We start from the raw sequence: 26,586 nt of genomic DNA, 5'->3' as shown, positions 1-26,586 counted from the left end.
TGATTCACCAAATACTGCTCTGGATGACAGAGACACTGAAATTGTGACTGCCAACATAGAGGTTAATTTTCAGCTCGGTTTCCCAAAGTGCATTTTTTTTTAAAGATTTTATTTATTTATTTATTTTTAGAGGGGAAGGAAAGAGGGAGAGAAACATCAATGTATGGTTGCCTTTTGTGCGTCCTCTGCTGGTAGTTAGCCTGCAAGGAACCGGCCTGCAACCCAGGCATGTGCCCTGACTGGGAATCGAACCGCGATCGTCTGGTTCTCAGGCCCGTGCTCAATCCACTGAGCTACGCCAGCCAGGGCCCAAAGTGCATTTTAAGTGAATTGCTAAGAATTAGAACCATATGATCCTATAAAAACAACGTAGTATGTAGCAACTAAACCCCCAGGGTAACCTGCAAGGATTACCTAATGTAGAATGAGACAGAGGATCGCACTGATAATGTGGGGTTCGTTTCTGCATTTTGGATGCTGGGAGCCAACTGCTATAGTTTAGAAGGGAAAAGGAGGAGGATGGGAGATGTAGGCAAAACTCTGGAATAGGCAGAACAGTTTGTCTGTGGTCTCCTGCCTTCTTTCTGCCGCCTTGCTGTCAGGCGCCTGGTGCTCTCAGGCCATCAGAAATTCCTCCCGTGGGACTCGGGGACCCACAGAGCACCCCACCCTGAGAGGCAGCATGTGGCGCCCCCTGGGCTGCTTTTGGTTCAAGAATGTGTTTTGTTCATGCAGCATTTTAAAACATTTTAATCATTTACAAATCAGACAACTTCACAAAAGTCTGGATTTCTGGTCTCTCTCTCTCTCTCTCTCTCTCTCTCTTTTTAAAAGATAGTTGTCTGGAGCTGATTTGAAATGGAGCAAGTGCTCTTCAGTGGCATCCATGCCTGTCACTCCTTTTCATGCTGTGTCGTTTGTCATCATTACCAGGCTTCTCTGTTCTTCTAGTTAAAGAGAGAGCAAATTATTGAGAGGTTCTTTTGCTTCAGGAAAGTCTGACAAATGCAAATCACATCTGCATTCGAAGTATGGTTTTCCCTGGCAGGTCTCTGAGGCTCTTGAGTTTGTGACAATCCCCTCCACCAGCATTCAACAACTAAGGCCCTTAATAGTGCTAAGCAGGGGTCAGAAATTCAGTCATGGACAACACAGGAGGCATTTATTCAGAATTAATGAAATGAGTGAGGCTGGCCTGCATGGCTAGCTGTTAGAAGTCCCTGGGGTGCAGCTGAGTGACCCAAATCCATGGTTTCCTGATGGTGGTGGCTGTCCATCCTGGTTTAAATATCCACGGGGAAGATTCTGGGCCCCGAATGGTTCCCTTTTCCATTGGCACAATTTGGGCAGATTGAACTGGCAGAGCAGTGGGAACAGGCAAACTCGCATTTCTCCCCTGACCACTTCCCAGGTCTAGGCCACTGCCCATCATTCCTCCATGTGAGATGGTGGGAAGAATCCTTGCAGTGGTCTGTGCCTCTCTGCCAGAAAATGACTCTCAATTTCAAACACAGCTGATCTTGCAGAGCTCATTTGGACTTAGAGGAGAGCCCAGAGGGGTTTGCTGGCTTAGCAGTCAAGTTCAGGACAGCAGAGGTGTCTACTTAGTAATGTCAGACATTCTCTGACTCCCCCTAAAGCTTCCCTGGGGCCAAAATGGACTGTAGTTGGTATTTGATCACCAACTTACTTCTTCTGTGTCAGAGTGAGGGGGAATTATGCCTTCTGACTTTTTTACAGAACCACAAGACTGCCAAATGGAGGGATTTCATGAACAGGATGCCTTCTTCCCTCGTTCTTACATTTTTTTTTTGACCTTCTAGAAGAGAAAGTCCACCTTGCTGTGATTTAATTAAAGGTTGTCACTAATTGTCACAGATTACTCCCCTCCATATTTGCTAGAGAAGGGGATAAAATCATCAGTAACACAGTGATTGGTTAGGAGGTCTTCACGAGGTGTTTGCTGTAGGAACCTGAGAGTAGTTGCCCAGGCAGATGAGGCCAGTCTGCAGTGAGGCGTGTAGTCCGTCCCTAGTGCTCAGCTCCTCTGTCTTTTGAACACACAGCAGTCTGCAGACCTTTGCGGCTGGTGGTGAGGCGGGGACGAGTCAGGGCTTCGCTGTGCCTTGTTTTTATCTGCCGAGGCTGCCTGTGGTTCAGATAGGTGTATTTAGAAATCTCTTTATTTAAACTTCACATGAAAATACTAATTGATGAGCAGAGATATTTCTGGTGCTTAAATCCCTTTTTAAAAAAATTTGTTTTTCATTTTAACTACCGTTGATATATAAAATATTATATTAGTTTCAAGTGTACAACAACATAGTGATTCGGCATTTATGTAACTTAGAAGTGATCCCTGAGAAGCCTAGTTAGTGCCCGTCTGACACCATGTATAGTTAGTGCAGTATTGTTGACTCTGCTCCCTGTGCTGGACTTTCCATCCCGTGACTGTTTGTGTGTATGGCAGTGTGTACACGGTCTCACCCAGCCTCCCAGGCCCCTCCTGTTTGGCACCCGTCAGTGTGTCCTCTGTATCTCCAAGTTTCACGGCCTTTAATATTTTGCATACGAATACATCACAATATTAAATTATATTAGACCACAGACAAACATGCCTACTCCTCTGATAAGCAAAACAAGGATGTAATTATGTGACTGTTGTTTGAAAAGACTCCTCTAGGAAGGTAGAATGGTAATATTATCTAGAATTTAAGAATTATTTTTTCATCTGGCTTTTAAAAATTAATGTGATAACTTCCTTTAGAGCCTGACTGTTTTCTTAGGTTTGGGAAATAAGTGTTTTGTTACTGTTTTTCTCGTTTTCAGGCCTGATCTTACAAAGGCAAAGTACGAAAGACTTTTCCGGTCTATTAATGGGTAAGTTGGCAGCCCTGGCTAGACGCTGGTGTGAGGCCTGTGTAGTCTGCTCTTGCAAAGAAGAACATGTAAATATTCCACGTGTTTCTGTGTAACTATCTTATAGTGCTGTACCATTGGTTTCCTGAGTTCTTTTATAAGAATTATTTTGTTGAGAGAGAGATGCAGAAGTCCTAGAGAGAGGGAAGGTGAAGAAATAAATGTTACAAAGTGGACATATATGATTTCTTTTAATGTGTGACAAAGTCTTTCTTCTTTTAATGCCTGTCTTAACTATTTTGGAGACACTTAAACGGCGCGGCGCATACTGCTCGTCTAGGGGATTTATGTTGTCCTAAGCTAAAGGATGTTAATCGGTTCTCTTCCAGAAGCTAGTTTGCATAGAACTTGGAAAAAAGTTATCTATTCTCTGATATCGCCACAAAAGATATGATTGGTTAGCGCACAGAAAAAAAACTTCTAATAATATGAAAAAATGCTCACCATTACTCATAATAAAAAAACCTTTTTTAAAACTATCAAGTTGGCAAAGATCAGAAAATTTGCTGATATTGTTTGGTGAAGGTGTGAAGGAACCAATACTCTCATACTTTTCTTGTGGATGTGTAAATTGTATAGTCTTCTGGGGGACGGTTTTGCAATGTCTATTGAAATTACAAATGCATATACCTTTGGGCCAGGAAATCTTTTGCAAGTAATTGTATTTTACAAATATACTCCCACATGTGAAGTGTTGCACCCAAACATAAGCATTGTAGTATTGTTTGCAGTACACTCAATTTCCAAGTCAGCCATAAGTCCATCGGTTGGGAATTGAGTAAATAAAGGAGGCAGCGTATGATAGAATGTTGTGCCAGATTAAGGAGGAGGCTGTCTGTAGCTGCTGCTTTGAACCACTGCTGTTACCTGGACAATGTGACCTTGTTAGACAAAGGAGCAGGGCACGTAATGGCGTGTGCAGTGTGCTCCCATTTACTTTGGCTCACAGGTAGTGGCAAGGAGGTAAGTGTGACCTGTGTCCCTGGGTCAACACAGCCCACCTCAGCAGTGGCTGTTTCTGATTGGGAGTGGGATGGAGGGAACCTATCTCACTGTAAAGCTTTTATAAAAAGAGCTTCTTAAAAACTTTTTATAGCTTTTTAAAATTACTATCTTTTTAAAGAGGCCATGATTAAAACAATCGTGCCTTCAGTCTTCAGTTTGATTCAGTAAAATGTTTACTATAAAATCAGTTAAATTTAGTAAAACATTAAAAATGCCCATTATGTGCAGTGACCTTTGGCACAAAGATAAACAAGCGCAGATGAGAATGTGTGAGACGACCTCAGCACTTCACCAGGACTCAGCAGGGCTCTCTGCAGCCTCAGAGCGCCCTCTCTGAGCCCTGGGACGCAGTAGCCCCGTCCTGTTGCCATCCTGTTGCTGTCCTGTTGCCGGGGCGCACGGAGGGGAAGGGGCAGAGCCTGGCTTCACTGCAGTTGTCAACTGAGAGGGGCAGTTGAGTTGTGCTTTATGAAATTACTAAATTTCATGCTGAAAATACTAGATGTGATCAGATGAAGCTTTTTAAGTAATGAGTCAATGAGAAGGAAGATCTGCTGAGTCTTCATCAATCCACTTGGAATTGTAGGGTTTTCGGCACAGGGTCGTGGCAGGTGTTCTGCCGCCTTGTTTATATGTTTTCTACTAGACTGTGATTTTACTAACAGCACAAATTACTCATCTTTGGCCCTGCAGGCTAATACTGAGCCTGGCTCATGCAGGAAGTTCAATAGAGTAGAGCCAACAATCTCAAAAGCATTATGTCACGTATCTTGAATTCAAATTTAAGTGTTTTCAAAATGTCAGTACATTTAATCTGACTTTTATAATCTCTTCTGACCATCCTTGCTTATTTTAAACCCTGTTATAATGTTTAAAATGTATAGTTAATTTAAAAAGTTGATATGAAAACATAGTAGATATTTTTCTATATCTCACCTTTATGGGTAGAGTAAAATAAAATCAGATGTCTGTTACTCCTCCTTTTTGTCCCCTGTACTTTTTCTAGGTCTGCGATTGTGCTCTTTTCAAAATTCCCTAATCTCACGCCTGTTTCTGAAGAGATTACAGGGTGGTAATGAAAAATTGAATTCTCATGGATATATAATTCTAACCTACATGTAATTTTAGGATCAGGTTAGGAAAAACACCTGTGTGAACCAAAACTGACTCAGGATTATGGACTTTAATTGATTTTTGGCATCATGGATCACCTTAATTTAAACTTTCCTGTGCTTGCAATTTTGTCTCTACTTGATTTTTAGCTCTGTGTACTCTCTCCCCCTCCCCCGTTTATTTACCTTTAAGATATCCATATGAAAAATAAGCTTGTTTATCAAAGAAGTTTTGGAAGAATATGCACCAAATATTCTTAAGTACGGTAATTGACAAAGGGGTAGGATTATAAATATTTCATTTTTTGGCCATAGCTTTTTCATTTTCTGTAATGATCTTGCTGCTATGTCATAAGGAAAAAGTTGTTTTAAGTTCAGAAGGTTGGTGTCTGTGGGGGCAGGGTTGAAGTGTGCCCCCGTCTGGTGTTGTTTCAGGATCCTTTTCCCTGGAGGAAGTGCTGACCTCAGGAAGTCAGGCTATGCCCAAGCAGCCCAAATATTTTACAACCTTAGCATAAAGGTAAATATGAGTTGTTGCTTATTATTTCAGATGGGTTTTTTTGTAATTTTCCATGGGGATAGTTCCTTTATCGAGCATATGGTAATGCTTCTCTCACGGTTAACCCTGGCCTCCTCCCCCTTGCTTGCCCTTGGAGGTGCCTCTCTTAAGCAGCCAGTGGTGGCTATCACTGATTTTCTACTTAACTGAATCCTGGGCTCCAGGGGACCTTCAGAGCCCTGCTGACGGCCACTTGCTATTTGTGCTCACTAATATAAACCAGGTCCTCCAGGTGGCTTAATAAGCTGTTTTTGTTATGTACCAGGCATTGTTCATATGTTATTAATTTTCATCTCCTCTTGAAAGCTGCCGTTTCTCCGACTCATTCCAGCCTACTTGATGTTTCTTCACAGTTACCTTAACGTCACTTTCAGTTTCCAAGCAGAGCCTCTTGACTCCTTTGTAATGTCTCGCCTTTGCACCATCGCTCAGACCCTCACTATTTCTCCCCTGAACTATTAATAGGGGAGAGGCTCTATTAATAGTTAGAGCTCTATTAATAGAGCTCTATTAATTAGTTTTCTAATTAATAATGCTGGACCTAGTGTCTCCCCACTCCCCCATAAATATTTTCCTGAAGAACTGCATATTAGCATATGAAATACTTGTTTGAAAACTTTTTCATGGCTAGTCCCAATTACCAGTAGTCCTTCCGAGCCTTTTGCTGAAGACCGACAGTGTGTCCACAGCCCGCCTTTCTCAGCCTTTCCTTCTGTAGGTCACTGGAGCCAGGTTGGTATTTGCAGCACAGACTCTTTGTCCTCCTGCAATACTTTCCACCCTTGTTAGTCTGTTTCTACTCCATCCTCGATGTACATCCCCGTCGTCTCTCAAGGCTGAGGCTCTGTCCTTCTTTAGAGATTGCTCTGCCTCCTCCAGCCTCAGGCGCCCCACTCCCTCCTCACTTTTAGACTACTTTGTTGCAGAATTGTTCAAACACTTTTGTCTCCTACGCTGCACTATGACTGGGTCCATGACCTTATTAAGAGGCTTCTAGTTCAGAAGACAGACTATCTTGAAGTTGGCTCTTCATGTCTCATCTGATTTCGTGGTTCTGACACCCTTTGAGGTGTTCCTCATTTCATATTGTGTGGTTCGTGTGCTTAGTGCTTGCTCAAGATTTAAAAAAAAAGTGAACAAAATTGAAATTTTATAATATGATTTAAAATGAATCTGAGAAATATATAGCAACATTACAAATTAGTCATTTTTTGTTTTCCTTCTAGAGATTCATATAACTAGCTTGCTCAATTAAAAAAAGCCACATAACCTATAAGACACGAAGATCTATTTTAAAAAACCTTATCAGCTACTTGAAGATTTCAAAACAAAGGAAAAAGCTTGGCCACACCGAACTCCTTGGTTAGCACTGGTCACTGAGGGCCACCAGGCCCTCATTGCAGAGGCCCTGGGAAGTGGGCTCTCTGTTGGGTCTACTCAGTTCCCCTCTGGGCCCTCTGTCCTGCTAGGCTGTGCAGAGAATCAGGGCAAACAAAAGATGTGCTTCCAGTGAGCAGAGACTTTACGTTTAGTTGAGAAATTGTATCTGGTACATATGGAAACAGAGAACAGTCAAACCCTCTCTTGTGTTTATTATATGTAAATGCAGTAAAACCCTTCAATTTAACATATACAATTTTAACTTCTAGAAATAAAATTTTCCAGACCTGTAGATAAAATGTTAAAAATCCTACCTTGGGGCCCTGGTTGGATGACTTGGTTGTTTGGAGCATCGTACTGTACAGCAAAAGTTGTGGGTTCAATTCCTGGTCAGGGTACATACCTGGGTTGCAGGTTTGATCCCTGATCAAGGTGTGTCAGTTGTACACCGGATGTTGCTCACATTGATGTTTCTGTCTCCTCTTTCTCCCTTCCTCTCTCGCTAAACAAACAAACAAACAAACAAACAAATGAACAAACCCATATCCTCAAGTGAAGATTAAAAAATAATCCTACCTCGGAATGGAAAGTATAGGAATTAATGTAATTCTCTATTTCTGTCAGTGAGGAACAGAAAAAAAACCCCAACATTTTCCTCATTTGAAATGAGTTATCAGTAGGTTATATTGTATAGTTTATGCAGGAAAATAGCTGTTTTTAGAAAAGTTACAAAACTCATTTTTGTAACTATCAGTGCATGTGGTTTTAATCCGGTTAACCAGAACACTCAGGGGCTACAGTACTTTTTCCCCAGTCATGCTAGTTGTTGTGACCTCCTTTGAAGAAACCCAGTGCCAATAAGAAGCATAAGTGGTAGGTACAAGATAGACAGGGGGAGGTTAAGAATAGTATAGGAAATGGAGAAGCCAGAGAACTTATGTGTATGACCCATGGACATGGACTAAGGTGGGAAGGGGAGGACAGGCCAGAGGGGAATAAAGGGAAGAAAATAAATGGGACAACTGTAATAGCGTAATCAATAAAATATATTTTTAGAAAGAGAAGAAGAAAAACCTCCCTTGTTTAGGGAGGTTTTTGCACTTGTTTAGTTGACAACTTTTATTCTATAAAATTTTATTTTATTTTTGTTCAGCTTTTTCCTTCCTTACTGTGCCTTTCCTTTCAGATCATGAATTTCACCTAAGTTAAATCTAATTAGCTGAAGGTGGTATAATGCAGCTATTAGTATATATTCTGAAATAATGGAGGAAAGAGTGTGTTTAATACCAGACAACTATCCAGGCAACAAGATTTATAGGAGATTGAAAAATAGGCATTTATCAACCATCATCTTTGATATCTATAGCCCCTAATTATTACTTGTATTACTTGGTAGTGGACTGGCAGATGCCAGTCTCTTTCCTAGGACAGCTGAGGTTGGATAGTTTGGTTGATTAAAACTGAATTATTATGTGGGAGGCTGGCCTGAAGAGAGATGGTGATAGCCTACTTATGGAACCTGGAAAATTTTTGAGAAATCCATATATAACTCCGGTGCTTCCCTCGTAATGACATACCAAATGTATAATTTTTGTTTTGAAAAGTTTGAGTAAGATTCGTTTTCTCTTCCAAAGAGTTTTGATAGTGGAGACTATTTTCCTGTGTGGGGTACATGCCTTGGATTACAAGAGCTTTCATATCTGACCAGTGGAGAGTACTTATTAATCCACACAAATACTGATGGATTTGCAATGCCCCTGAACTTCACTGGAGGTAAGAATTGTCTTCTTGACCCTTTAACAATATTAATAGGGCAAGATTAGTAAGTGGTATATGTCAAGTAAAAAATGCTCATGCTCTTGCCCTGGTTGGGTGGCTCAGTCAGTTAGAGCATCATCCCATCCATACACCAAAAGGTTGTTGGTTTGATTCCCAGTCAGGGCACATACCCTGTCCAAGCACATTCGGGAAGCAACCTGTCAATGTGTCTTTCTCCTCTTTCTCACAATAATGTTTCTCTTTGTCTCTCTCTCACTCTTCCTCTCTCTCTAAAGTCAATAAACATATCTTTGGTTGAGGATTTAAAAAACACTCATAACACTTACTAATTTTAAATTATTTACATAGACTGAAAATGTGAATGGTCACCTTTGTACTCAAGTTATGAGGGTGGTTTTTAAGGAATTTCGAATTTTGAGAACTCATTGCTTCTAGTGTTATCAGGACAGGGCATGAATAAAACTAAAGTTGGACCTGGTTTCGAGTTCTAGCTTTGTTACTGTTACTGTGGGGAATCCCTTAACCAATCTTAACTTTAATTTCATGATTTATAACAAAGTTTTCCTCTTGAGTTTTTTTTTGGGTGGGGGTGGTGAGTATTAAATAAAGTTTATGTTTTCTGATACTGTGCTAAGCACTTTAAATACAATTCTCATAAATGTTAGCTGTTATTATTATAGTGCACCACTTCCCCCTTGGCTGCGTGCTCTACTTCAGCCCAGCCAGGGTGTACTGCAGTTCAGTACCAGCACTAAGCACCTGGAGCTATGGCAGACTCCACGGTTGAAGGGTATCTCCCCAACTAAACTGCCCTTATTTCAGACACTAGCCTCAGTTTATGCCACCCACACTTCTGATCAACTGGCCAAAGATTTGGGAATTCCCACGAACCTTCTAGGTCCCACAATTCATTAGAATGACTTGCAGAACTCAGGAAAGCACTGTATTTATGGTCAGTTTCGTTATAAAGGATACACCCGGGATGAGGTGTGGGGAGAGAATGCAGAGCTTCCAGGCCCTTTCCGTGTTGAGTCAGTGCCCTTCTGGCATAACAATGTATTCATTCACTGGGAAGCTCATGGCAGTGGGCTTCAGTGTTAAGAGTGCTTATTTGTGTTTCATTGCAATGATTTTGATTAAATCACTGGCTATGGGATTGAACTCAGTCTTTAGTCCCCCCTCTCATCCCTGGCTCAGATTCCTAACCTTTTCTAATCCTGGGATTAGTCTTTCTGGTGACCAGCCTCGTTCTGACTCTCTCAGGGGCTTACTGTGAGCCTCCGCATCAGCAAACATTACAGATACTGCTACCCCTCAGGAAAGCCCTAGGTTTAGGAAGCTCCCTGTCAGGAACTCAAGAAGCCAGACAAATTCTTTATTATACTACACTGTAAAAAGATAATGATTCTTGTAGGTTACTTGATCAGCACATCCTCAAAATTTAATACTACCAGCTGTTCTGTTCTCATAAGCATTTTGGATGGAAAGCGGTAGTAGTTATACATGGAACCTATAGAACGCTCTATACTTTTCAAAGCTCCTCCTCCCACCATCTCCCTTAAATCATTGTGAGAACCCTGTGGGAAGTGTATGTATTAGGTCAGTTAGTTTTGGTTGTGCGTGGTAAAAACCCAGATTTTACCGAAAAAGACATAAATTCCACTGAAGGGAGGTTTTTTCATTATCTGAGGTACTGGGATGCTGATGGAAGCCTTTAGCTTCCTGAATGAGGGCCTTGTTCAGGCGCAGCTGGCCTCAGCACCTTCAACACCGTCAGGAACTTTTTATCCCTTTGGTGGTACTTGTGTCTGGGTGTCAGACTCCAGAGGCTTCAGAGAGGTACATTGCTGTTTTTAATCTATTTACTGAATAGACATTTCTTGGCCTGGTAATTAGAAGAATATTATCTTTCTTTCAGTGTTGGTATAGTTAACCTTTTAAGTCCCAGGTGCCTTTGAAAATTTGTTGAAAGTTCTGGATAATTTCCTGGGAAAAGAAATACATAACAAATACATAAAATCTTCCCCGTTTTTCAGTGCTATCTACAGAACTCAGGATTCCTTTGCTCACTCTATGGCTAGCCTGATGTTTAGTATATCAGAACAGTTTTAGTTATTAATGTTGAATTTTTAGAAGAAAAGTACTTAAATATGAAGCATATTTGAATTGGTATGTTGAACTAACTCTATAATTGACTAGCATACCGCTGTGGAAATGATGTGTTTTGCTTAGTTATCTTGATTATATCTTAATGATGACCTGTCTTTGGCAATTAGTGACTTCAGTGGATTTAATTTTTTCTATGTTTAAATTGTACTTAAATTATTGTACTTAAATTATTCCCTTGTATTTAAATTATTTTAGATGCGTTGAAGAGCAGAATGTTCCAGAATTTTCCTGCTGACTTGTTGCAGTCATTAGCAGAAGAACCTCTGACTGCGAATTTCCACAACTGGAGCCTCTCCATGAAGGTAGCACATTAATTATATAATAAAAGTAATGCAGGGGATCCAAGATGGCAGAGCAGTAAGTGGAAGCTACACTAACCTCCTCCCAGGACCAGTGTGGAATTAACTAAATTGTAGAGCAAGCATCCTGAATAACCAACTGAACTTCTCTAAGGGAGCGAAACCTTCTAACCATGGGTAGACAGAAGAAACCACTTCACCACAGTGAGACTGGTAGGAAGTATGGCGACGTGAGAGGGCTAGCTGGGCTCCCAAGGGTGGCAGCTGAAGATCTGGAGCAATATTTTAATGGCCGGGAGCTTCCTCTGAGAAGTGTAAGGTCTAAACACCAAGCTGGGCTTTTAAGCCTATAGCACCAGAGCCAGAAAGGAACCCAGATAACATCCACCTGTGAAAAGCAACAGGGTTTCGGTCTACTAAAGAGAGATGTCTGGAGACTCAGAGTCTCTTAAAGGGCCAGTGCACAAAATTTCATTTGCAACTACTCACTGTGAGTTTCAGCAGTGAGAGGGCAGAGTGGACTAGAGACACTTGAGAAGAATTGGGGGTTGGTGGCTCTGGGGAGAGAACTGAAGGAACAGCCACCAGGATCCCTGTGCTGAGTCATTCCTCATACTGCAGGAGCCATCTTTCTCAGGCAGAGCTCTTGTCTCCAAGTGGCATCAACCTGAGGGGAAGCAATATCCCTGTTCACAGGAATTAGGCTGCCTCACCATGTGGTGCTTAAACCGGCTGTCAATTACATCTTGATTAGTTTAATGATTAACCAGTTTAAGGACTGATTAGTTTAACAACTCAGTCAGAAAATAGGAAGCAGCCAAAATGGGAAGACAAATAAATGGACTCCAAATGAAAGAACCAGAGAATCTCCAGTAGGACTAGATGAAATAGAGGCAAGCAATTTATCAGAGAGTTCAGTGATTATAAGGATACTAAAAGGCATGAGAAAGAACATAGAAACCATAAAAAATGACAAGTCAAAGAATGCAACATCTGAAAAAAATAATACACTGGAAGGAATAAACAGGTTAGGTGAAACAGAGGATCACATTAGTGATTTGGAAGACAGGGTATAAAAAAAACACACAGGCAGAGCAGCAAAAAAGAAAAAGAATTAAAAAAAACTGAAGCGGAACAACATCCTCATGATGAGAATACCAGAAGGAGAAGGGAGTAAGCAAGGGATCGAAACCTGTTTGAAGAAATAATAACCCCCAAACTTCCCTAACATGGTGAAGGAAAAGAACACACAAGCCCAGGAAGCTCAGAGAGTCCCAAACAAGTTGGACTCAAAGAGGCTAACACTGAGACACATCATAATTAAAATGGCAAAGCTTAAAGAAAGGGGAGAATCCTAAAAGCCTCAAGAGGAAAGCAGATAGTTATCTATAAAGGAGCACTGATTAGGCTGTCATCTGATTACTCACCAGAAACATTTCAGGCCAGAAAGGAGTGGCATGAAATATTCAAGGTGATGAAAAGCAAGGACCTACAGCCAAGGCTACTTTACCCAGCAAGGTTATCATTTAAAATTGAAGGAAAAATAAGGAGCTTCCCAGAAAAGAAAAAGCTGAAGAAGTTAACACCAAACCAGCACTGCAACAAATGTTAGAGGGGTGGCTTGAAGAAGAAGAAGAAAAGAGGAAAACAGTCTAACAATAAAATGGCACTACATACATATCTATCAATAATCACCTTAAATGTTAATGGCTTAAATGCTCCGACCAAAAGACAAAGGGTAGCTGAATGGATAAGAAAACAAGACATATATATGCTGCCTCCAAGAGACCCAGGTAAGATTGAACTTTACAGGGGCTAAAAGTAAAGGGTTGGAAAAAGATATTTCATGCTAATGAAGAAGGAAAAACACTGTGGTAGCAGTACTTTTATCAGACAAAGTAGACCTGAAAACCAAGGCTTTAGTAAGAGGCAAAGAAGAACAATACAAAATGATAAAGGGAACAATCCAAGAAGAGGATATTACCCTAGTATACATGTATGTACCCAACACAGGAGCACCTAAATATATAAAGCAAATCTTGTGGGTATAAAGGGAGAGCTCAACAGAAATACAGTCATAGTTAGGGATTTTAACACCCCATTGACTTCAATGGATGCATCTTCTGGGCAAAAAATCAACAGGGATACAGAGGCCTTAAACAGCACACTAGACCAAATGGATTTAATTTATGTCTTCAGAGCATTCCGCGCCACGGCAGCAAAACATATATACTTTCCAGGTGCACATGGAATGTTTCCTAGGATAGACCATATGTTAGGACACAAAGCAAGTGTCAATAAATTGAAGAGGACTGAAATCTATCAAACATCCTCTCTGGCCATAATGGTATGAAACTGGAAATCAATCACATGAAGAACACTGGAAAACACTCAAAGACATGGAATCTAAATAACATGTTATTAAACAGTGAGTAGGTCAACAGTGAGATCAAGGAAGAAACCTATAGAAACAAATGAAAATGAGGACACAACAATCCAAAATCTGTGGGACATGGGGAAAACAATCCTAAGAGGGAAATTCATAGCATTGGAGGCCTGTCTCAAAAAAACGAGAAAGAGCTCAAATAATCTAACTTTACACTTAAAGGAGCTTGAAAAAGAACAACAAACAAAGCCCAGAGTAAGTAAAAGGAAGGAAATGATGAAGATTAGAACAAAGATAAACAAAATAGAGTACACAAAACAATACAAAAGATCAGTGACGCCAAAAACTGATTCTTTGGAAAGATAAGCAAGATGGACAAAACTTTAACCAGACTCATCAAGAAAAGAAAGGACCCAAATAAATAAAATCAGAAATGAAAGACAAGAGATAACAATTGACACTGAAAAGATGCAGAGGATTGTAAGAAACTGTTATGAATAACTATATGCCACCAACTGGACAACCTGGATGAGATGGATGAATTCCTAGAAACATACAATATTCCAAATCTAAATCAGGAAGAATCAGAGAATCTGAACAAACAGATCATACCTAATGAAATTGAAGTGATATTGAAAAAAACTCCCAACGAACAAAAGCCCTGGACCAGATCACAGGGAATTTACCGAACATTCCAAGAACTAACTTCTCTGCTTCTCAAACTATTTCATAAAATTCAAGAGGAGAGAAGGCTTCCAAGGTCATTTATGAGACCAGCATTATCCTAATTCCAAAACCAGATAAAGACACCACAAAGAAAATTACAGTCCAATATCTGATGAACATAGATGCTAAAATCCTTAACAGAATATTAGCAAACTGTGTACAGTGATGCATCAAGAAGATCATACACCATGATCAAGTGGATTTTATTCTGGAAATGCAAGGTTCGTACAACATTCACAAATCAATAAATGTGACTCATCACATAAATAAAATGAAGGGTAAAACCCACATGATCATATTAATAAATACAGAAAAAGTGTTTAATAAAACCCAGCAACCATTTATGATAAAACTGTCAGCAAAGTGGGAATAGAAGGAACACACCTGAACATAATAAATGCCATATATGACCTTTAAGAAGCATTTCCTTAAGATCAGGAACAAGACAGGGATGTCCTCTTTCACCTCTTATTCAATACAGTACTGGAAGTCGTAGCCACAGCCAGACAAGAAGAAATGAAAGACATCCAAATTGGAAAGGAAGTAGTGAAACTGTCTATATGCAGATGACGTGATTCTGTACATAGAGAACCACAGGGATTCCACCAAGAATTTATCAGAACTGATAAATGAATTCAGCAAAGTATCAGGATACAAAATTAATATCCACAACTCAGTTGCATTTTTGTATGCCAATAACAAACTAACAGAAAGGGAAATTAAGAAAACAGTCCCATTCACAATTGCTTCAAAAAGAATAAAATACCTAGGAATAAGCCTAACCAAGGATGTAAAAGACGTGTATTCAGAAAATTATAAGACACTGAAGAAAGAAATTGAAGAGGATACAAATAAATGGAAGCACATACCGTGTTCATGGATAGGAAGAATTAATGTCATTAAAATGTCCATACTACTCAAAGCAATCTATAGATTCAACACAATTTTGATGAAGATTCCAATGATGTATTTCACAGAACTAGAATAAATATTCCACAGATTTATATAGAAGCACACAGGGCCCCATGTAGCAACAGAGATTCCGAGAAAGAACCAAGTTGAAAGAATCATGCTACCTAATATCAAACTGTATTATAAGACCATAGTAATCAAAACAGCATGGTACTGGCATAAAAATAGTCCCATAAAGCAATGGAACAGAATGTAGGGCCCAGAAATAACCCACACCTTTATAGTCAATTAATATTCAACAGAGGGAGCAAGCACATACAATAGACTAAAGATAGTTTATTCTATAAATGGTATTGGGAAAATTGGACAGATACATGCAGAAAAATGAAACTAGGCCACCTTCTTATACAAGAATAAATTCAAAATGGATCAAAGACTTAAATGTTACATCTGAAACCATAAAAATCCTAGAAGAAAACATAGGCAGCAAAATCTAGGACATTGCTCAGAGCAATTTTTTATGGGTTGTATCTCCCCAGGCAAGGGAAACAAAAGAAAAAAATAAACAAATGGGACTCTGTTAAACTCAAAAGTTTTTGCACAGCTAAGAAAATCATTAACAAAATATAAAGACAACCCACAGAATGGAGAACATATTCACCAATATATCTGTTAAGGGGTTAATATCCAAAATTTACAAAGTACTTGCAAAACCCAACACCAGAAAAACAAACAGCCCAATTACAAAATGGGCAAAGGACCTGAATAGACACGTTTCCCAAGAGGACATACATGTGGCTCATAGACATAGGAAAAGATTCTGAACATCATTAATTATCAGAGAAATGAAAATTAAAACCACAATGAAATACCATCTCACACCTGTCAGAATGGCTTATCATCAATAAATCAACAAACAACAGGTGCTGGTGAGGATGTGGAGAAGGGGGAACTCTTTTGCACTGCTGGTGGGAATGCAGACTGGTGCAGCCACTGTGGAAGACGGTATGGAGATACATGGAAAAATTAAAAAAGGATCTGCCTTTTGACCCAGCCCTCCCACTTCTTGAAATATATCTTAAGGAACCCAAAACACTAATTTGAAAGACATAAGCACCCCTGTGTTCATTGCAGCATAATTACAATCGCCAAGATATGGAAGCAGCCCAAATGTCCATCAGTGTATGAGAGGATAAAACAGCTATGGGATGTTTACACAATGGAATAAGCAGTAAAAAAGAAAAAAAATTACCGTTTCGAACAGCATGGATGGACCTGGCGAACATTATGCTAAGTGAAATAAGCCAGTCAGAGAAAGACAAATACCATGCAATTTCACTTATATGTGGAACCTAATGAACAGACTGAACTAACAAGAAAAATGGGGTCTAACAGACTCAGATGGAGAGCAGGATGACAGCTAGCTGGGGGTGGGGTGAGGGGGTGGAAGGATTGAGTGAAAGAGAAGGACTCATCGACATGGACAACAGCGTGGTGGTTGCGGGCACAGAGGGGTATAGGGGACTAAATTGTAATGTAAAAAAATAGAATAAATGTTAAGTTAAAAAAAGATATTAAAGCACTTAGATTAATTAAAGGAGTAATTATTTTTGTTTTATTTTTGTACTCCAGAATTTTACAATGAATGAAAAGTTGAAGGAGTTTTTCCATGTATTAACTACAAATACTGATGGCAAGATTGAGTTTATTTCTACAATGGAAGGTATGTATCACCCTACACAGACATTTTTTTCACATATTATGTTTATATTAATCTTGATTTTACAGTTGTCTTTTTTGTGAATAAAACCACATTAACTTTTGGGTCTTAAGAGAGAAGCAAAGACACTTTTGGAGATAGGAATTGTGTTTTCCTGTGTTTCAAAGCACGTGGTTTACCTGGGTCATCTTCCGGTGTGGGGTGGGGAAGAAGGGAAGCAGAGAGAGTGGTGAAGAGATAAATGGAGAAAGTGGCTTCTCCTTTTATTTTTATTGAATGTATTGGGATGACATTGGTCAATACAGTTATATAGGTTTTGAGTGTACAGTTCTCTAGTACATCATCTGTATTATGGCTTACGTGTTCACCACCCAAAGTCAAGTCCCCTTCTATTACCATTCACCCCGCCTTTACCCTCTAATACCTCCCCACACCCACTTTTCCCTCTTGTAGTTATCGTACTGTTGTGTGTGTCTGAGTTTTTCTCAATCTCCTCACCTTTTTCACCCAGTGGTATTGTGGATTCAGTGCCCTGACCGATTCTTCTCCAGACAGCAACAAAAGAAATGTTTAATGTTTATGTAACTGACGTACAGAAAAACATTTTCCTAAGTACATTGGTGGAGTGGCAAGACATAAAGAATACTTAGGCCTAAACCTCCAAGAGCTGAATGGAGTATTTAGGTAGGGCCGCCTAGAAGGAGATGGTGGGGTGATTTCTCCTGGAATCTGGAAGGCAGAGAGCACCAAATGTATGTCTCTCCTTGGTTTGAACCAAGGAGCTCTCAGGGGTTAGGCGAGCAAGACAACCACTACACCACAGAGCCCTGGCCCTGTGGGAGTGGGGTGCCTGAAGCATTCCTAGTGACAGGCTCGAGTGTGGCCTGTGTTGTACTGACTGGGAAGTTCGAGAAATCTCAAGTCAAACATTTTGTTTCTCAGACCGATAGTGACCCACCTCCTCTCACCTGTTGGCAGAAGCAAATAGTAAATACTTCTCTGTGGGGAACTTAGTTTTATCCCAGACTGTAAGGAATTACCATATTCTGAGGTTTTAAGAAAATGAGCAACTCATAGCCAGAAAATCACAAATGAATAAGGACGCAACATACCATGAATAAGAATTTGCAGAAACAATTGGCAGGCAGCCTTTGAGTTGTTGAGCCTGGTGAGTGCTAATGAGAGGCCAGGGTACTGGAGCAGAATAACCTGGAATAGATTGGAGGTACCTTGGGTTATTCAAAGATTGGCCACATCACTGTCTCAATTCTGTGGGNGCAGAAGCAAATAGTAAATACTTCTCTGTGGGGAACTTAGTTTTATCCCAGACTGTAAGGAATTACCATATTCTGAGGTTTTAAGAAAATGAGCAACTCATAGCCAGAAAATCACAAATGAATAAGGAAGCAACATACCATGAATGAGAATTTGCAGAAACAATTGGCAGGCAGCCTTTGAGTTGTTGAGCCTGGTGAGTGCTAATGAGAGGCCAGGGTACTGGAGCAGAATAACCTGGAATAGATTAGAGGTACCTTGGGTTATTCAAAGATTGGCCACATCACTGTCTCGATTCTGTGGGGAGGTCAGATAAGGGTTTAGATACAATATCTGGGGAATCCTGGGGAAGGTTGGTCAATCCAATCTGAAGTGGATGTATCACCTGAGTTTATCATCTTCTCTTTAGCTGTGTTTCCCCTCCTGTATTTGTTTGTTTGTTTGTTTGTTTCAATCAATAGCATTGGCATTCAGCAAATCATCCCAAATTAGAACCTGGGAGCTGTCTCTGACTTCTGCTCTCATTCCCCAAATCTAGAAAATTCACGCCATCTTCACTCCCCAAATTCTTCTTGGATATATGAAGAAGATATATTCTCCTCTGTCTCTGGTCCTCCCCATCCAACCTCGGCATTAACCACCTTGCACCTGGATCATCGCATTGGCCTCCTCACTAACTGCTCCACATTCCGCCTTCCAGCCCGCCGCTGCGGACACCCCCGAAGTGTCCATCTGATCACACTGCTTGGCGAGCACTCCGCAGTGGCTCCTCAGCTCTTGGAGGACAAAGTCTAGATTTCCCACGTCGTTTACTCCATGATGCCTCCCTGCCTGCATCACTAGGCTGTATTCCTGTTTGGCGAATGGCCCTCCACATAGCAGTGTTTCTTGCCCCTGCGTTTTTCCTTATGTCTATCCTCTCTGAAAAGCTTCCCTTCCTTCCTGCTCCCAATGAACTCTTGGCTGTCCTTGAAGGCTCAGGTCTGGTTTATCTCCTAGAGACTGCTTGTACCCATTATTCTCCCTCTCCACATATTCAGTACCCCTGCTTTCTACTTGCTCCATGCTACCTAGGAATATCTGGTTTTGCATTTATTTGCTGATGGTCTGTCTTTCCCCGGAGACTAAAAAGCTCACTGACGGCTTGGACTGTGTCTTACTATTCTGTGTACTTCCAGGACTTTGTATAAACCTCAGTAGATGTTGAATGAATGGCCGATCATTTAAATGAAGGGGTATTGGGTCAGCAGGCAGGGAATCCGGCTCCATGATGCTTCTGCTCCTGGCCGGGCCATCGTGCCGAGCTCCTCTGGACGTTTTATCATCTGAAAAATACCCGCACACCTGCTACATGGGAACACCCGAGATGCTCTATTATTTGCATATTTTCTTTTCATTCTTTACACTTTTGTTCTTGATTAGTGAGGTTAGGGCGTGATTCCTACAGTTTTCAGGAACCTACACTCTTCTTTTAATAATGCAGTTGACTAGAGTAACCCTCGCCTGTTTCTGTCAGTATATATCTGTAGCCATTCATTTATCACCCATTTGTCTGTCTGTCTGATAAATCCTTGTTACAATTTACTACTTAAGACATTTCTTATTCCTAATAATACACTTTATGTCTCAAAGAAATACATTAGGCCATCTTCCAGTTAACTGTGTGTAACCATTAATTTTCTAATCATCTCCCCTGTGGGTCACCCGCTGGTAGCTTCACATGTGGTCCTGGACAAGACAGAAAGAACGTGCAGTCACAAGGAGAGAGAGAGAGAGAGGAAGAGGGGTGGATGGACTGACCAGAGCTGCTGACCGGTGGGTGGTTTTCTCGTGTGAACCCCGAGAAGGCGAGGATAGAATGGGTTTCCTTCTTGTGACATGAGGTGCAGGGGTAGAACCTGTACTATGTGAGAAGACAGTGCTCTTTTCCCTGCGTTGTTCTGCTTTCAGCTAATTCTCTTCGTTTCTGCAAGTTTTCCCCCATGGTGGTCATAGTTATGATTTCAAAGCAAAAATAATAGATGAAAGGGTTTTTTTCAATTAAAATGAGAAAAGGAGTATGTGCAGAAGAAAAGATGAGCATATAAATTTTTCAGAAGGTAAATATTCATACTCATATTTTTTAAAAAATCATGGACTTTTTAAGACGTATAAAAATAGAGCCAGTAATATAATGACCCCCCCCCCACCAGGTACGTACCTTAGGTTTCAATGACTATCATCACTTATGTGGCTATTCTTGTTTCATACCTACTTTTTCCCCATTCTAGATTGCTTTTTTAAAAATATTTTATTTATTTATCTTTAGAGGGGAAGGGAAGCAGAGAGGGAGAGAAATATCAATGTATGGTTGCCTCTGCCGAGGACACGCAATGTATCGTGTGTCCCCTGCCGGGAACTGGCTTGCAACCCAAGCACGTGCCCTGACTGGGAATCGAACCACGATCCTCTGGTTCGCAGACCCGTGCTCAATCCACTGAGCTATACCAGCCAGGGCAGATTGCTTTTTGAAGTAAATGCTAGGGAAACATCATTTTTATCATGAAGATATTTAAGAGTCCTAAAAATAATTGAGCTATATCACCAAAAATCTTTCACACCAATTTTAACCTTTTACAAACTACTTTAACATTGCACCGTGAAGTCGTGAACTGAGAGAAAGCCACAGTTCAGACTGAGATGAGCTGGCTTGCATGAAAGGTACCAAACGTGCTGTTGTAGTTCATTCTCCCAGGAGTAAGGCATTATGGGAGGGGATGAAAATGCGGTATGAAGTCCGGGGAGACGAGACCCTTCAGGGAAGAAACTCAGTCACCACATGTGCAACTTGACTGGTGAACTAGGATATATTCAGAGGCACAACTGTTTCACGCTACTCTGGTTATCTAGTAAAATGAATAATATTACAAATTGCAAAAGGTTGAAAATCAGCAGAGTACTGTGTTGTGAATTTTCACATTGACTGTGAATGCACGTTCTTTATTTTGTGTCTGAGAGTGAGCACAGTTTTACTTTGTCTGATGTAGTGAGTTACAGTATTTTTACATCGGACAGAAAACATAAGTAACACTGTAGACATTCTCACCACTTAATTACCTACTAGTTTGTGTTCTTCATGCAGGGTACAAGTATCCAGTATATGGTGTCCAGTGGCATCCAGAGAAACCTCCTTACGAGTGGAAGAAATTAAAGGGCATTTCCCATGCACCTAATGCTGTGAAGGCTGCATTTTATTTTGCACAGTTCTTTGTTTCTGAAGGTAATATGTGGGTATATATTTTTATCACTCTACTGGCGTGGTTTTGAAGGTGTGGTTTTTCATCTGAACTTTTGTGTACTCTTGCTCCATAAATGCTGTGTTTTGAACTAAAAAAATCACGTGAAAGCCCTGAAATTGAGTTATTAGGCATTCAGGGAAAACCAGAACAGTGATTTCAATTCACAGAATTGTACACTCTAAAGTGGGCTGAATTCTTCAACAATAGCATGAGGAGTGTTGACTTGTTTTTTCTTTTTTCAATACTTTTTAAGATTCTCTCTCCCCAACTAGTCTTCTTTTTTTAATGCTTTAATTATAACATTTTCTGAGAATCAGATATTTTTTCGAGGCCATTATATGAACAGAGTATATATTCATGCTTCTGTGATTTTAAGGCTGCCTACCCATAGGCCTTGGCACGTTGGAAAAGTTAATAAGCTTTGCTTGTTTTTTTCATGATGAAAACAGACATTTTTATGCTGTTTGTGGGTAAAATTAAGAACTTACTTGTGAATGCTTATGTTTTAGCTGAGCGAGCCTGGAATAAGACAGAGCTATAAACAGAACTTTTGAGGGTCGGGCCTCACCCTGGCAAGGCATAGCCATTGAAAACATCCGCGAGCCTTGCTGGCGTCTATCCCCAAGCTTGGCCGAAGGTTTTAGCAACTCTCCTGCTGCACTGGCAAGCAAAGCACAATGCTTCTTCCAGAGTTCACTCTGGATTAGACCCCATATTAAAAAAAAGTTCTCCCACATGTAGCATTAGCCCCAAGAATCATTTTCATGCCCTGCGTGTTGGGGTAAAGGAGATCAGGGTGGAGCAGTTGGCTGTGGTATTTTCCCTTCTCAGGCTGCTACTTGGTCTTTGTTTTCCAATATCCTTTTTAAACCTGCCGTAAAAGCCTGTAGTTACTTTATCCTGACCTTAGGGTAAAACCTGAGCCTTTGCCTCCTTACACCCAAACTTGACCCTGTCCACTTCTGCGTGCCGCCGTGCCTCTCCTGTTTCTGCCTGATCTCTGCGAATTGCTGCAACTTTGCCCATTTCCCCATCCTCTTTACTCTTGAGACATCTCAGTGGAGATAGACTATAAAAACATTCCTATCTATGGCTCCGTGTGGTAAGTGGACCAGTGAGCATTGGGACCTTGCCCTATTTACAGGAGTACTTCCATCCCTAGGGAATGCATCAAATTTTACGTGCAGTAGGCACTTCGTAAGTGTTTGATGAATGGGGCGTGAGCAGCACCCCGTTGACTCTAGGACAGGGCCGGTGAGCTGCAGCGCCAGCGGGTGACTCCTCTACTTCAGGTGCCGCTTTCTCTGGGGGAGGTTCTTTCATAAGGCGTGTTTCCTCTTTGGTGGTATTTTCCAACTTAGTGCCAAGGATAGGACAAGACGTAGTAAAGTAGCCTTTTGAAAATTATGCTGGGGGACCCCTCACAGTGTGGAACTTATTTATAAAACATTGTGTATTCATTCTTACACGTTTGAACTTCAGCCACCTTCCAAGCTCTCTCCATTTGTTACAATGCCTATCAAGACGTTTTTCCACTGCTCAAACCAGTTTTTGAACTCATCGATTTTGGTGCCTTTTTGTGCTTCTGCTGTTTTTTGTTTCATCTCTTCCACACTGGCAAAACGTTTCTCTTTGAGGGCTTTTTTTCATCCAGGGAAACAAAAAAAAAAGTCACTCAGGGTGAGGTCAGGTGAATAGGGAGGGTGGCACATGGGAGTCATGCCTTTTCTGGTCAAAAACTGCCCAACACTCAGCATGGTGTACTTAGATGTGCTTGCAAGTCACCCATCATGAAATGGGCAAACGCTTTGAGGGTCTTCAAAAAAAATTCACTGAAGCCAAACGCAGCTTCGCACAATAGTGCCAACTGGTACGCCGATACAGGTAGGTTCCTAGGATGCTGACCTAGTGGGGGAAGCCTAGTACTACAAGGGGCCTGCCCTCCAGAAGATAATTCTATTTTGGGGGGGTCCCCTAGTATATCCCGACTTTAAAAAAACTCACATTTTCTTTCTCTTGCAGCTCAGAAAAACAGTCATCATTTTAAATCTGATGTTGAAGAGAAAAAAGCACTGATTTATCAGTTCCGTCCAGTTTACACTGGAAATATTTCTTCATTTCAACAAAGTTACATATTTGATTGAGAGCTTTCTGAATGTTAACAGAAATTTTCAATAATTCTATGATGAAATTGTTTTCCTAACTTGATACTTATGACAGTAATAGAAAGCCACATGAGATCTCTTTTCTGTGATTTTACTGGTTCTGAAGTGTCATTCAACATATTTTATTATTTATATCACATTTGATAATCAGTGAGGCAGATAATCATAATGTATTTCATGTAAAAGCTTATATCTCAAAATTAGAAAAAATGTATCAAAAATACAAATATTTTATTTTTTCCGATTGATTCTAGAAATAAATACCACCGCCTAACTAGCCAAACCATTCTTGCTGAAGCCTCGTTGAATCTCGCCTGCAGTGTGCCGTGTCTCCCTGAGTCTCAGGGGTATTCCGTGCGGTGCGTGTGCTGGGTGTGTATGTGTCTGTACATGTACCTGTGGTTCCCTTCCTGCTGTGGGCCCCACAGGGAAGGCAGAGTCTGCATCTTGAACTGTTTGATCTCCCACAATGTCCAGCCCAGTGGGCCCTCCGTGAGCACTTGTGACTGTCTGTGAATGAACTTTCTTCCATGGAAAATAATTTCCATTTGGTCATACATGTATTTGGGTAAATTTAAATAAATTTGTCAGTCTTTGCTTTCCTCTCTCACTGTTCACTATCCCATATACTCTCACAAATTCTGAGATTTAGGAATTCCTTGGGCCCAGCCAAGCAGTTGGAAGAGAGAGAGGAGTTTGGAGCCGTTTCTTTTTTTTAAATTTAATTTAAATTTTTAAATTTATTTAAGTTTTTAAAAATATATTTTATTGATTAGGCCATTACAGTTGTCCCATTGCCCCCTTCACTCTCCTCCACCCTGCACACCCCTCCCCCACCATCCCCCCCTTTATTCATGTCCATGAGTCACAAGTTCTTTAGATTCTGTATTTTCCATAGTATTCCTGCCCTCCCCCATCTATTTTCTACCTACCGTCTATGCTACTTATTCTCTGTACCTTCTCCCCCCTTCTCCTCCTCCCACTCCCCTGTTGCTGACCCTCCATGTGGTCTCCATTTCTATGTTTCCGCTCCTGATCTAGCTGTCCTCTTAGTTTGCTTTTGTTTTAGGTGTGGTTGTTAATAACTGTGTGTTTGCTGTCCTTTCACTGTTCATATTTTTTATCTTCTTTTTCTTAGATAAGTCCCTTTAACATTTTATATAATAAGGGCTTGGTGATGATGACCTCCTTGAATTTGACCTTATCTGAGAAGCACTTTATCTGTCCTTCCATTCTAAATGAAAGCTTTGCTGGATAGAGCAATCTTGGATGTAGGTCTTTGGATTTCATGACTTGGAATACTTCTTTCCAGCTCCTTCTTGCCTGTAAGGTCTCTTTTGAGAAATCCGCTGACAGTCTGATGGGTACTCCTTTGTAGGTGACTGTCCCCTTATCCCTTGCTGCTTCTAGGATTCTCTCCTTCATTTTGGTCTTGGCTAATGTAATTATGATGTGCCTTGGTGTGTTCCTTCTTGGGTCCAACTTCTTTGGGACTCTCTGAGCTTCCTGGATTTCCTGGAAGTCTATTTCCTTTGCCAGACTGGGGAAGTTCTCCTTTATTATTTGTTCAAATAAGTTTTCCACTCGTGGCTGTTTCTTTTCCCCTTCTGGTACCCCTATAATTCGGATGTTGGGACATTTAAAGATGTCCTGGAGGTTCCTAAGCCTCTCCTCATCTTTTTGAATTCTTGTTTCCTCCTCCTTTTCTGTTTGGTTGTTTTTTCTTCTTTCTGGTCCACTCCCTTGATTTGAGTCCCAGTTTCCTTTCCATCACTATTGGTTTCCTGTGCATTTCCCTTCTTTTCAATCAGTTTAGCATCCATATGTTTCTCTAATTTGTAGCTAAAATCTACCAATTCTGTGAGCATCCTGATCACCAGTGTTTTGAACTATGCACCTGAAAGTTTGGCTATTTCTTGGTCACTTAGAATTATAGGCTCTGGGGCTTTGAGCTGTTCTTGAGTCATAATGTTTGGTCTGTTTGCACCTGTTATGTATGAGGGGCAGAGCCTTAGGTGTTCACCAGGGCCAGGGGACCCAGTGACGCTGGGTTGTGACGCTGTATGTGGGGGCAGGGTTAGAGAGGGAAAAAAAATGGCACTTTGCTCCGCTCTGCTCTCTCCCAGATTTCTGTCCCCTCTGTGGCTTCCCACAAGCAAATTAGGCCCCTCTGGTGCTAGTTCCTGGGTGTGTGGGCCCATGTACTCTCCAGGACCCTGTGGGTCTCTCCAACGAACTCTCTGTGAGCCTGGGAGCCTCTCCCAGCCCCTCGACCCCGAGAAAGTCTTTCCAGTTGGTGCTTTCAGGCTCTAATTCACGTCGCTGGGGCCCTAGCCTGAGCGGTCTGTCTCACTGTTTGCTCTTTCGCTTCGTTTATCTGCGCGCGAATGTGTGACCACAGTCAGCCAGCCGCCCTGTGCCCTCATTGGGTCTGCCGGTCGCCACCCCACAGCTGGGATCCACCAACCGCCTCCGCCTCTGCTCCTGGGTCAGTTGGAGGGAACGATCTTTCCAGCCCGACCCTGCTCTGCCACTGACTCCGCCCCTCTTACCCGTCTGGCTGGGTGGGAGGGGGCACAGTGTTTCTATCTACACCTCCATCTTGGCCGGAAGTCCTGGAGCCATTTCTGAGAGACAGTGTTTGTGCACCTGTTCTCCTTGCTCCATCACCTCTCCATCACGCTGTCACAACTGCTGCTGGAGAGGTGGAAAGATGAGCAACAGAGAGGGATTGGGCAGGAGGTTCGAGGAGATTAGGAATGTTTTATGACGGAAAGGTAAGAACATAAAGCTTTGCTCTTAAGATAAACCATAGCTTTGACAATAAGGTGGGCAGAACATAGAAATTAAAAGGCATTAACACATTCAGCTAATACGGACTTTGGTAAAAGCATGGTGCATT

The 26,586-nt window shown here is 41.2% G+C and overlaps 1 protein-coding gene across 1 annotated transcript in view; it reads left to right on the top strand.

Annotated features, from left to right (window-relative positions):
* GGH (gamma-glutamyl hydrolase) overlaps window positions 1-24,278 on the top strand; it is a 29,856-nt gene extending 5,578 nt beyond the window's left edge. The window contains exons 3-9 of the mRNA XM_037058620.1: window positions 2,830-2,880; window positions 5,472-5,556; window positions 8,610-8,748; window positions 11,119-11,225; window positions 16,879-16,969; window positions 21,363-21,500; window positions 23,542-24,278. Of these exons, the coding sequence (XP_036914515.1) occupies window positions 2,830-2,880; window positions 5,472-5,556; window positions 8,610-8,748; window positions 11,119-11,225; window positions 16,879-16,969; window positions 21,363-21,500; window positions 23,542-23,663 (733 nt within the window). The 3' untranslated portion in view covers window positions 23,664-24,278. The remainder of the gene's footprint in view (window positions 1-2,829; window positions 2,881-5,471; window positions 5,557-8,609; window positions 8,749-11,118; window positions 11,226-16,878; window positions 16,970-21,362; window positions 21,501-23,541) is intronic.
* Window positions 24,279-26,586: the final 2,308 nt, after the last annotated feature.

The sequence above is a fragment of the Sturnira hondurensis genome, unplaced genomic scaffold (genome assembly GCF_014824575.4).
Source record: "Sturnira hondurensis isolate 20B ecotype Veracruz unplaced genomic scaffold, ASM1482457v3 Scaffold0010128, whole genome shotgun sequence".
Classification (NCBI taxonomy): domain Eukaryota; kingdom Metazoa; phylum Chordata; class Mammalia; order Chiroptera; family Phyllostomidae; genus Sturnira; species Sturnira hondurensis.
The sequence above is the reverse complement of the archived record's forward strand: the minus strand, read 5'-3'. Positions and strand labels throughout refer to the sequence as shown.